The 11,592-nt window shown below is 46.9% G+C and overlaps 3 protein-coding genes across 3 annotated transcripts; 2 read left to right on the forward strand and 1 right to left on the reverse strand.

The window, feature by feature from the left end:
* The first annotated feature begins 155 nt into the window (after positions 1-155).
* On the forward strand, positions 156-3,616 carry LOC130520951 (extracellular calcium-sensing receptor-like). The gene is made up of 9 exons (XM_057024634.1): positions 156-280; positions 363-657; positions 744-830; positions 960-1,229; positions 1,319-1,522; positions 1,611-1,871; positions 2,090-2,317; positions 2,404-2,527; positions 2,597-3,616. Exons 1-9 carry the CDS (start codon positions 171-173, stop codon positions 3,508-3,510), a joined length of 2,493 nt encoding a protein of 830 aa, XP_056880614.1. The 5' UTR covers positions 156-170; the 3' UTR covers positions 3,511-3,616.
* An 11-nt stretch (positions 3,617-3,627) lies between these two features.
* LOC130520950 (extracellular calcium-sensing receptor-like) lies at positions 3,628-8,134 on the forward strand. The gene is made up of 9 exons (XM_057024633.1): positions 3,628-4,143; positions 4,278-4,572; positions 4,671-4,757; positions 4,912-5,181; positions 5,280-5,486; positions 5,572-5,847; positions 5,935-6,162; positions 6,239-6,362; positions 6,432-8,134. The coding sequence occupies exons 1-9, from the start codon at positions 3,905-3,907 to the stop codon at positions 7,334-7,336; spliced, it is 2,631 nt and encodes an 876-aa protein (XP_056880613.1). The 5' UTR covers positions 3,628-3,904; the 3' UTR covers positions 7,337-8,134.
* An 814-nt stretch (positions 8,135-8,948) lies between these two features.
* LOC130520949 (extracellular calcium-sensing receptor-like) lies at positions 8,949-11,579 on the reverse strand (the record flags this gene model as incomplete). The annotated part of the gene is made up of 8 exons (XM_057024632.1): positions 8,949-9,406; positions 9,533-9,814; positions 9,892-10,085; positions 10,160-10,283; positions 10,365-10,574; positions 10,656-11,123; positions 11,202-11,390; positions 11,478-11,579. Coding segments are annotated over 8 exons (1,992 nt in total), but the record flags the coding sequence as incomplete, so codon positions are not given.
* Positions 11,580-11,592: the final 13 nt, after the last annotated feature.

The raw sequence follows: 11,592 nt of genomic DNA on the forward strand, positions 1-11,592 counted from the left end.
CAGAATAGCCGACAATCGGCAGCTGTCACAGGAAAAGGGCAGCTATGACAGAACTACTTGAGTGGTGTTTTCCATCCTGTGCCGTCCTCATCCTCCTCTTTTCTTCGTCATCTTCTCTCTATTCCACATCCCCGTCTTGCAAATTATGGCGACGTTTCCGCCTCAATGAAATGCACAAGCCCGGCGATGTGGTCCTGGGTGGGCTGTTTGAGGTCCACTACACCTCCGTCTTCCCTGAGTTGACCTTTACCACCGAGCCACAGCAGCCTGTCTGCCGAGGGTGAGTTCAAGACGTGCACATGCATCTGAAATGATTTTTTTTTTTTTTTTTTAAACAATTTAATCTCTTTTGTGTGGAACAGCTTTGACATTCTGGGCTTCAGACACGCCATGACCATGGCCTTTGCTGTGGAGGAGATCAACAGAAACTCCAATTTGCTTCCTAATTTGACTCTTGGATACAGTCTTTTTGACAACTGCGGTGCACTTGTGGTTGGGTTCAGCGGTGCGCTGTCGCTGGCGAGTAGCCCCGAAATGCAGTTTCTGCTTGAGGAAGACTGTGAGGGGCCTCCCCCTGTGGTGGGCATTGTTGGGGATCACTATTCAACATTTTCTATTGCCATTTCCAGTGTGTTGGGTTTATATAAAATGCCTATTGTAAGTGATTTGCTATTTTAAATTTACTGTTTGAATTAAATTTACAAGAAGAAATACACTCGGGATTTCTGCACGTCTCTCTACAGGTGAGTTATTTTTCCACGTGCTCCTGCCTAAGTGATCATCAGCGGTTTCCATCTTTCTTCAGAACCATTCCCAGTGATGCCTTCCAGGTGAAAGTGATGCGTTAATATTGGTTTGGGAAAGCCACAGTCCGCTGATTCAGCACTGTTATTTTAAAAGCTGCATCGTTTAAAGCTGGACACCAGTAAATCAGACAATCGCTGCCTTCCTGTCCTCAGGTACGTGCAATGATCCAGATCCTGAAACACTTTGGTTGGACTTGGGTGGGACTGCTGGTCAGTGATGACGATTATGGGCTCCATGTGGCCCGTTCATTTCAGTCTGACCTGGTCCAGTCAGGGCAAGGTTGTCTGGCCTACTTGGAGGTTTTGCCCTGGGACGGTGATCCGAGTGAAATCAGGAGGATTGTGCACGTGATAAAGGAATCAACGGCTCGCGTGGTGATGGTGTTTGCACATGAAATACACATGATTCAGCTGATGGATGAGGTTGGAATTAAATTTTATTCATGAGTAAAATGGAAAATTTGCTGTCAAGGGCACTTTTGATTTCTCATACTGTGTGATGTTGCACACAGGTGGTGGGACAGAACGTGACGGGCCGACAGTGGGTCGCAAGCGAAGCCTTGACCACCGCTGCTGTGCTCCAGGTGCCTCATTTCATGCCGTACCTGAGGGGCATGCTGGGAATCGCCATCCGCCGTGGAGAAATACCGGGACTCAGGGAATTCCTCCGACAGATCCGCCCTGACCGGCACAGTCGAGACACCGAGACCAGCATGGTATTAGTTCAACCACAGAACAACACACAAAAGCTGAGTCATTTGAACGAATATTAATGATTTATTGCATCGATTTGAGGTTCGACAGTTCTGGGAGTACATTTTCCAGTGTAAGTTCGATCCACCGGGACTGGTGGAAGCTGGAGAGGTACTCTGTACAGGACAGGAAGCCATTGAGGATGCAGACACAGAGTTTTTGGATCTGTCTAACCTCAGGCCAGAGTATAACGTGTACAAAGCTGTGTATGCTCTGGCGTATGCACTTGACGACGCGCTGCGGTGTGAGCCAGGGAGGGGGCCGTTCAGTGCACACAGCTGTGCAGAGAATCAGAGGCTGCAGCCATGGCAGGTGATTATCTCCCCTCTACTCGTGTTATAAATACATCTGCTTCATTCTCACAAAAATCCTGTAGAAATCTGTGATTCGTGGTCTTTGTCCTTCACTCTCCTCATGAAAACATTGTTCTCTCTATTGTATTCATTGTAGGTCAATTCATGTGAATTCCACTCAGTAGAAGTCAGTATTATCAATCAACAGGTTATCTTTGAATGTATTTCTCTTTCCAGCTTGTTTACTCCTTGGAAAAAGTCAATTTCACCACACCGTTCGGTGATCAAGTATCATTTGATGAAAATGGGGACGTCCTACCCATCTATGACATCATGAACTGGCTGTGGCTCCCTGATGGAAGAACTATGGTTCAGAATGTGGGTGAGGTCAAAGGGTCACCGTTCAGAGGTGAAGAACTCACGTTATATGAAGACAAGATCTTCTGGAACTTTGAATCTAATAAGGTTATTCTTGTGTCCTGTAAATAAATTCTCCTGTTATCTGTTAAAAGAAACGCATGAAAATCAGATGTTGATTTTTCCTCCTGCAGCCCCCACACTCAGTGTGCAGTGAAAGCTGTCCTCCTGGAACCCGCATGTCCAGGAAGAAAGGACAACCTGTCTGCTGCTTTGACTGTCTTCCTTGTTCTGAGGGGGAAATCAGCAACACAACAGGTTGGTGTTTGATTTCAAACACTATTTTGGGCACATTAATCTCAAAGCTGTGTCCATGTTTTGCTTCAGACTCCATGGAGTGCACCAGTTGTCCTGAGGACTTCTGGTCCAGCCCCCAGCGGGACCACTGCGTTCCCAAGAAAGCTGAGTTCCTCTCCTACCATGAACCTCTGGGTATCTGTCTGACAGCCGCCTCCTTGTTGGGAACAGTGATCAGCGCGGTTGTGTTGGGCATCTTCATCCATCATCGCAGTACACCTGTAGTACGGGCCAACAATTCCGAGCTCAGCTTCCTGCTCCTGGTGTCCCTTAAGCTGTGTTTCCTCTGTTCTCTGCTGTTCATTGGTCGTCCCAGGCTGTGGACGTGTCAGCTGAGACATGCAGCATTCGGGATCAGCTTTGTGCTCTGTGTCTCGTGCATCCTGGTGAAAACCATGGTGGTCCTGGCTGTCTTCAGGGCCTCCAAGCCAGGAGGTGGCGCCATTCTGAAGTGGTTTGGTGCCGTGCAGCAGAGAGGAACAGTTCTAGTTCTTACGTGTGTTCAGGCAGCAATTTGTGTTGCCTGGATTGCTTCAGCCACACCAGAACCTCAGAAAAACACTCAGTATCACAATGACAGGATTGTGTATGAGTGTGCCATGGGGTCAACAATTGGTTTCTCAGCCTTGCTGGGTTACATTGGTTTGCTCGCAATCCTCAGTTTCCTGTTAGCATTTCTAGCCAGAAACCTTCCCGACAACTTCAACGAAGCCAAACTCATTACTTTCAGCATGCTGATCTTCTCAGCTGTTTGGGTGGCCTTTGTCCCAGCTTACATCAACTCACCGGGCAAATATGCAGATGCAGTCGAGGTCTTTGCTATCTTAGCTTCCAGCTTTGGGCTTTTAGTTGCACTGTTTGGGCCCAAGTGTTATATTATCCTGTTCAAACCCAATAAAAACACAAAGAAAGCGATCATCTCTCGAGATGCCACAAAAATATAAAACAAAGGTACTAAACATAGAGACATGTCAGTGATCAGTAGATTTACTTTGTACTGTTTCTGTCTTTTAAAATATTATATTGGGGAAGAGTAAAGGACAAAATAAAGTGGGGGATGTTTCATGGTTCATGGTGTCTGTAATACGACGTTAGGAACAAAACAATACGCATACAAAACAATATCAATTTTTATTAAATATTTTGAATAATCTAATAAAATTCAGAGAGGAAGTACAAAAAATAAAACATTAAAGCAACTTCAATAGGAAAGTACTGCCCTGCCCCTGCTAATGCCTTCGCCCTGATGGGTGGTCCACAGGAAGTAACGAAAGCACGCGAGCAAGCAAGTCAATAAAAAAGAAGCCAAACCAGCAGCACGAGAACAGCAGCAAAGTCATGTGGACGGCGTCACAAGTCAGCCTGTGCTCATTTCTCTGTTTACTTTCTCTTGATTCCCACTTTTATTTCCTGGAGTGCTCCCCTCTTCACTCCTGTCGGATGCAGGAACAGTTTAATCTTAGCGGCATGCACAAGGCCGGGGACATGGTTCTGGGCGGGCTTTTTGGAATCCACTTCTTCTCCGTCTTTCCTGATCTGTCTTTCAGCTCAAAGCCGCAGCAACCCACCTGCCACGGGTGAGTCCCACCAGGAATTACTCTCTAGGTCTCCTAACATGTGGGTTTATTGATTTTGAGTCTTATTTGTTTCAGAATTGTGAAAGCTGATGCAGATGTGCGATCTTTCATTTCAAGCTGTTTTGTCATTCCAGTTTTGATGTTTTAGGCTTCAGAAAGGCTCAGACCATGGCCTTCGCCATCGATGAGGTCAACAGAAACCCCCACCTGCTGCCTAACGTGACCCTGGGCTACAGCATATACGACAACTGCGTCAAACTAGCCATCGGATTTCGTGCGGCGTTGTCCTTGATCAGTGGGGAAGAGGAGAGGTTTGAATTAACCGACACTTGTAAAGGGAGCCCGCCTGTCATCGGAATCATGGGTGATTCCTCCTCCACCCGTTCCATTGCCATCTCCACAGTCTTAGGTTTGTACAGAGTGCCCATGGTAAGTTTTCTCGGTCCAAACTTCAGCTTTTGAAATGATGTAATTTTGTTATAGGGTGGCAAAATAAAGCGTAACACAATGGTTTTGAATGTTTATAGGTGAGCTATTTCGCCACGTGTTCCTGCTTGAGCGACCGGCAGATGTTTCCATCTTTCTTTAGGACAATTCCAAGTGATGCTTTTCAGGTGCTGACTGCTCAACAAAAGTGTTTCTTTCCCCTCAAAAATGTACCTGTTGGTCACAATCAGCATTTCATTGGTGCATTGCATGCCTTAAAAAGCAAAAAAGCAATTAAATCATTTAATGCAGAACATAAACTATTGTGCTAAATTCCCTCAGGTGAGTGCTATGATCCAGATCCTGAAACACTTCAGCTGGACGTGGGCGGGTCTGTTGGTCAGCGACGATGATTATGGGCTTCACGCCGCCCGGTCCTTTCAGTCAGACCTGGCTGCGTCAGGCGGAGGTTGCCTGGCCTATGTGGAGGTGCTGCCCTGGGGCGAGGACCAGCCAGAGTTGAGGAGGATTGTGGGTGTAATGAAGGCGTCCACAGCTCTCGTGGTCATTGTCTTCGCGCACGAGACTCACATGATTAACCTCATGGAAGAGGTCAGAAGTGACGAGAAAAACTGTTCACTGATAGGGATGCTCATTTATCAGTAATTGCAGATGTAAGATGGCAGGAATTGATGGTTTCTGATCCGCAGGTGAGGAGGCAGAATGTTACTGGCCTGCAGTGGATCGCCAGCGAGGCTTGGACGGCAGCGCCTGTGCTCCAGACCCCCGAGCTCATGCCGTTCCTGGCGGGCACGCTGGGCATCGCCATCCGCCGAGGTGAAATTTCAGGGCTCAGGGAATTCCTCCAGGGGATCCACCCTGAGGAACGCTCCAACGACCATTATGGAAATAGCCTGGTGGGAGCTAACGGTGCTACTCCGATCAGATACCTGAAGGAGCAATAATGGTTCTGAAACGTTGCCCTGTTTGAATGTGTAACAGGTAAAGCAGTTTTGGGAGCACACGTTTCAGTGCAAATTCGCCCCACCTCCAGCAGGTCAGGTAGACACTGGAGGGCGTCCGTGCACAGGACGGGAACATCTGGAGGATGCAGAGACTGAGTTCATGGATCTGTCGAACCTCAGACCAGAGTATAACGTGTACAAAGCCGTGTACGCTCTGGCGTACGCCATCGATGATATGTTGAAGTGCGAGCCAGGGAGGGGGCCGTTTGGAGGAAAGCGCTGTGGCAGTTTGAAGCAGCTGGAGCCGTGGCAGGTGTGATGACTGCGCCACATTCTCAAATCTAAGAATTTAAAAACTGATAAAAAATAATAATCAATCTGTCTTTTATTAAATTTCCAGATTGTTTACTACTTGGAAAAAGTCAATTTCACAACACCGTTTGGCGATCAAGTATCATTTGATGAAAATGGGGACGTCCTACCCATCTATGACATCGTCAACTGGCAGTGGCTCCCTAATGGAAGAGCGAAAGTCCAGAACATAGGCGAGGTCAAGAGGTCACCGTCCAGAGATGAAGAACTCACGATCCATGAAGACAAGATCTTCTGGAACTTTGAATCCAAAAAGGTGAAATATTGAATGATTTTTTTACATGATGTAACTTACTTTAATAACATTCAAGTTGTTTTTTTTCCTCCTGCAGCCCCCACACTCAGTGTGCAGTGAAAGCTGTCCTCCTGGAACCCGCATGTCCAGGAAGAAAGGACAACCTGTCTGCTGCTTTGACTGTCTTCCTTGTTCTGAGGGGAAAATCAGCAACACAACAGGTTGGTGTTTGATTAAAAACTCTATTTTGGGCACATTAATCTCAAAGCTGCGTCCATGTTTTGCTTCAGACTCCATGGAGTGCACCAGTTGTCCTGAGGACTTCTGGTCCAGCCCCCAGCGGGACCACTGCGTTCCCAAGAAAACTGAGTTCCTCTCCTACCATGAACCTCTGGGTATCTGTCTGACAGCCGCCTCCTTGTTGGGAACAGTGATCAGCGCGGTTGTGTTGGGCATCTTCATCCATCATCGCAGTACACCTGTAGTACGGGCCAACAATTCCGAGCTCAGCTTCCTGCTCCTGGTGTCCCTTAAGCTGTGTTTCCTCTGTTCTCTGCTGTTTATTGGTCGTCCCAGGCTGTGGACATGCCAGCTGAGACACGCAGCATTCGGGATCAGCTTTGTGCTCTGTGTCTCGTGCATCCTGGTGAAAACCATGGTGGTCCTGGCTGTCTTCAGGGCCTCCAAGCCAGGAGGGGGCGCCACTCTGAAGTGGTTTGGTGTTGTGCAGCAGAGAATGACAGTGATCATTCTTACTTCTATTCAGGCAGCAATCTGCTTATCATGGATTATTTTAGCCTCCCCGTTTCCTCACAAGAACACTCAATACAGCAATGAAAGGATCATTTATGAGTGTGCCGTCGGCTCCACAGTAGGCTTTGTTCTGCTACTGAGCTATATCGGTTTATTGGCTACTCTCAGTTTTCTGATTGCATTCTATTCAAGGAAGCTTCCAGATAGTTTCAATGAGGCCAAGCTCATCACTTTCAGCATGCTGATCTTTTGTGCCGTGTGGGTGGCCTTTGTCCCAGCTTATATTAGCTCACCAGGAAAATATGCAGATACCGTCGAGGTCTTTGCCATCCTGGCCTCCAGTTTTGGCCTCTTGGCTTCACTTTTTGGACCCAAATGTTACATAGTGTTGCTGAGACCAGAGAAGAACACAAAGAATGCCATCATGGGTCGAGTCAAGTAAAACCATATATAAAGAATTCAGCCGATTTAATGTTCCTAAATTAATACATTCATCATAATTTTAATTTGGATCATGTTTTTTTGCAATTTTATTTTATAAATGGGATTATTCAGGATCATTAATTGTGGTTTCTTGCTCCATCAGGTCCTTTTAATTGGAGAGCCAAATTTAAGTTTGTGCTATGCAGACGTTGCGGTGAGCAGGAAAAACCCTCATTGTCAAAACCAGATAGGAGTGTGTGAAGTTCTGCTTCCATCTAGTGGAAGGTTGAGGTAACACCAAATAAGACACAATGGCTTCAAAATGAATCAATAATAAAGGCTGATAATTTGTCATTGTCAATACATCTCGATGGAAATACAGTGTATGTCTATATGTTTGTGCATTTATATCTATATAATCTTATATTGCTGCATGACTGAGCACAATAAACAATATAAAAGATTATAATCATTGGAGTTCTGCCACTGAACTTAGCGGTGCCCTGAATGTCCAAGCATTTTATCACTTTTGCTAAAACCATGGCTTCAGACGGAAGTGAAAGCAACATGTCAGTGTTGGCAACAGCTGTTTTACTTGCGTGTTGTTGCCGTCACAGATATGGAAATCTGTAAACCAGAATGTTGTGGTCTAATCTTACTCACTACTTATTGCCTCTGTTAGACATTTTAGTCTCGCGTGTGCCGTTATATATTCTGACCACAAGATGGCGGTGTTCCCCTAAAACGGTGTAAAAAGATCTAACCTCGAATACTGTTAAAAAGACCGCTGAGAAATAAGATGGAACAACGTCCCTCTTCTGATTAAAGTGTAATAAACAGCTCTGAATGCCGACTTCTTTCTTTACAAGAAGGTCTTGTGGGTTTTGCTTTCCAAATACACTTAGTCATCTACTCCAGCAGCACGGCGGCTGTGAATGTCACCCTGCTTCATGACAGAAGCTCATACAATATTAAAGAGACCACTGAAGTTAGGGGATGAAAGGAGGAAAACAAATTGTTTCCTCGGGGGAGCGGGGGGGAACAAGAAAACACAGGCTGTTGGTGGTAAAATCACTTCTTGATTATTTAATGAAGAACAAACTAATGATATATCAACGTATAACACTGGCCAACACTATATTCTATGGATCAGGTTAGGTAACCTAACACAGCCTAACGAACAAAATAAGCCACAAGAACACTCAACACACTGAAAATGCCGCCACACCAATGGGAAAACCAACAACAATTAGTAAGGCCAGTTGTCTTCTCCACCGAAAAGAGCAACCAACAGCCACAGTCCACAATCCACAAAACCAGCCTCACACTTTCACCACTGTGGTCCACCACCGCTCACTCCCCCCACCGCTGGGTGGGAAGGAGGGTTTGTGAACAGATCTGATGGCATGATAAGGAATCCATAATGAATAAATAATCAAACTGCATTAGAATATACACACAACAGACACATGATATAGTATACTTTTTATTAACCCTGTGCTTTAAATGTCCCATAATGCATTACCTTTTTCTAAATAGCCAATGAAAGCAAATAAGAATCAGAATGTTTTTACTTGTTTTACAATTTCTTTCAGCGTTTTATTGATGCAGATGCATAAATAACACATATTTCTAAAAAAGGAATATAAATCTCATATTTTGTTTGCTATCGCATCATCAGGTGTTTCTTTGTGTTTTTCTCGGGTCGCAACAGGATGATGAAACACTTTGGAGCAAAGATACAGAAGAGCAGGCCATAACTGGAAGCCAGGATGGCAAAGATTTCCACGGCAACTGAGTATTTTCCGGGAGAGCTGATGTAAGCGGGGACGAAGGCCACCCAGACGGCACAGAAGATCAGCATGCTGAAGGTGATCAGCTTGGCCTCGTTGAAGTTGTCGGGGAGTTTCCGAGCCAGGAACGCCAACAGGAGGCAGGTGCAGGCCAGCAGACCGATGTAGCCCAGGACCAGAGAGAAGCCCACCACGGAGGCCATGGCGCACTCCAGGGTGACCTGTAAGCCCGGCACATCCAAGTCAGCTTGGGGCACTGGGGGGCTCAGTGACAGCCAAACAATACAGATGATAACCTTGATGAAAGAAAGCATTGTGCAACATCAGCTCAACACTGTGAAAACAAACACTCATATAACATCACATAAATCATACTGACATAAAAAAACAATGTTTTCTCTTAATCCATCTGCAACTCTTGCCTGTACACAAGTAAAGATGCAAACGCTTCCTCTCTGTTGGGACGGGCCGAACCACTTCATTAGGGCCCCTGCGCCCGGCCGGGCCGAGCGGAAGGCTGCCAGAACCACTATAGTCTTGACTTGGAGGCAGGAAACACAAAGCACGAAGCTGATCCCAAAAGCCGCCTGCTGGAACCGACAGGACCAGACGGACGGACGACCGATAAACACCAGCGAGCACAGGAAACACAGCTTGAGTGACAGCAGCAGCAGGAAGCTCAATTCAGAGTTGTTGGCTCGAACCTTCCAATGGAAATTAGGATGAATTGATTAAACAGATTCAGTGGTTTCTTTTCCAGGACGTGACTCTGAGTTCTCACCATGGGCGTGTGACGATAGTGAAGGAACACCACAAACACAGCTGTTGTCACCACAGCGCCGGACACGGCCACGGCGGTCAGAGCAACGCCCAAGGTTTCATTAAAGGACAGAAAATCCAGCTGTCGAGGAACACAAGCAGTCCGTCCATCGTTGGACCAGAACTCAGGAGGGCAACGGTCACACTGAAGAGAACCTAAACAGTGACAGTCAGACGTTCAAACCCCCAAAGTTCAGAACAGAAAGAAGCTGCTGTAATATTTCCCTCACCGCTTGTGTTGCTAATCTCGCCGTCAGCACAGGGGATACAGTCGAAGCAGCAGAGGGGTTCTCCCTTCCTGTTGGCCTTTCTGCTGCCGGGGGGGCACCTCTCACTGCACACTGACACAGGCACCTAGACATGCACACCCCCAGCATATTAAATACATTTCCATATATCCAGATTTTTGTGATTGAGATGCTTCCTCTGAATCACCTGATTATATTTGGCGCTCCACTCAATTTCTGACTCATTGAGCTGCAGGTCAAATCCAGCCACGCCACCGATCAGGACGAGCTGGAGGGTCCCGTCTGTGTCTCTCTGCCAGTTAATGAGGTCGTACATTGCCGGAATATCTGCACCTCGGAAGTACAAGTGTTTGCCCTGCGGCGTGGTGAAATTCACTCTGCTCAAGTGTTGCAGCAGCTGTAAACACGACGGTGTTGCAACTTATTATTATTTTGTGATTTTACTGCATTTATTTGATCTGTGTATTATTTTCTTTACCTCTGTTGTTTTAATGCCCTTCGGGGAGGTGCAGTGAGAAGTTCCAGAAGGGCTGTTATGAATGGGGCAAGAGAGAAGGCTGTGAAGGGCGTTGGCCGCAGCATATACAGCCAGGTAGACGTTATACGTCACCCTCAGCTGTGAGGTATCGGTGAAGGGATGCTGCACTCCCTCCAGAGACTCTGCACCACTGCAGGGAGGCAGCGAAGCGTTCAAATCACCAGAGGTCTCTGAAGAAGAAGGTGATGGGCTGCAGCCAAATTCCTCCTCCCAGAATTCTTGTAAAAACTTGTCGCTGGGCCGAAGAGACGGGTTCAGGCCTCTGAGGAAACGGTCAAATCCGGGGATGTGTTGGCTTGCGATGGCCACGCCGACGACTCCACTCGCCACTGTAGAAGTGTCAGGATCTTTGAGAAGAACCTCACTGGTGCTCCAGGCCTCGCTGGCCAGAAACTGTCTGTCGGTCACCTGCAGCGGAGGCAGCGTTCAAAGATCAGAACTCCTCTGACTGATTAGACACTCAGATCCCTGCACAGAACTTCTCACGTTTATTTTCTGCAGCTGATGGAAGAGATGCCCTACGTCAGTGTACCAGCTAAAAACCAGAATCACCCTCGCAGTCGAGGCCTGAATTGTGCGCGCCGCACGCACGGCGTCTGCCACGATCGTCTCCCTCTGGAGAGTCTCGACAAACGCCAGACACACACCTTTCCCCTGAGTCTGCTCTTGAAACACCTGACGTACACAGATAAACACACCGCAGCTGTGCATGTAGGATTATCCACAGGAGAATGTCTTGCATGCTTAGCCAGAATATTTCACCTTAACTGCCACATGACCGTAATCATTGTTTGCCACCACTGCCCCGATCCACGTCCAGTTGAAGCGTAACACAAGCTGGGCGAGAGCCTGAGCTTGGTAAATATCACTGGCCATG

This window comes from Takifugu flavidus, unplaced genomic scaffold, assembly GCF_003711565.1.
Source record: "Takifugu flavidus isolate HTHZ2018 unplaced genomic scaffold, ASM371156v2 ctg609, whole genome shotgun sequence".
Taxonomy (NCBI): Eukaryota; Metazoa; Chordata; class Actinopteri; order Tetraodontiformes; family Tetraodontidae; genus Takifugu; species Takifugu flavidus.

Excerpts from the sequence above, each read along its gene's own strand:
- LOC130520951 (XM_057024634.1), top strand. The coding sequence starts at position 171 with ATGCACAAGCCCGGCGATGTGGTCCTGGGTGGGCTGTTTGAGGTCCAC. Across the intron at positions 1,523-1,610 it reads GAGACACCGAGACCAGCATG|TTCTGGGAGTACATTTTCCA; the intron begins GTATTAGTTCAA and ends GAGGTTCGACAG. Across the intron at positions 2,318-2,403 it reads GGAACTTTGAATCTAATAAG|CCCCCACACTCAGTGTGCAG; the intron begins GTTATTCTTGTG and ends TTCCTCCTGCAG.
- LOC130520950 (XM_057024633.1), top strand. The coding sequence starts at position 3,905 with ATGTGGACGGCGTCACAAGTCAGCCTGTGCTCATTTCTCTGTTTACTT. Across the intron at positions 4,573-4,670 it reads GTTTGTACAGAGTGCCCATG|GTGAGCTATTTCGCCACGTG; the intron begins GTAAGTTTTCTC and ends GAATGTTTATAG. Across the intron at positions 5,487-5,571 it reads ACCATTATGGAAATAGCCTG|GTAAAGCAGTTTTGGGAGCA; the intron begins GTGGGAGCTAAC and ends AATGTGTAACAG.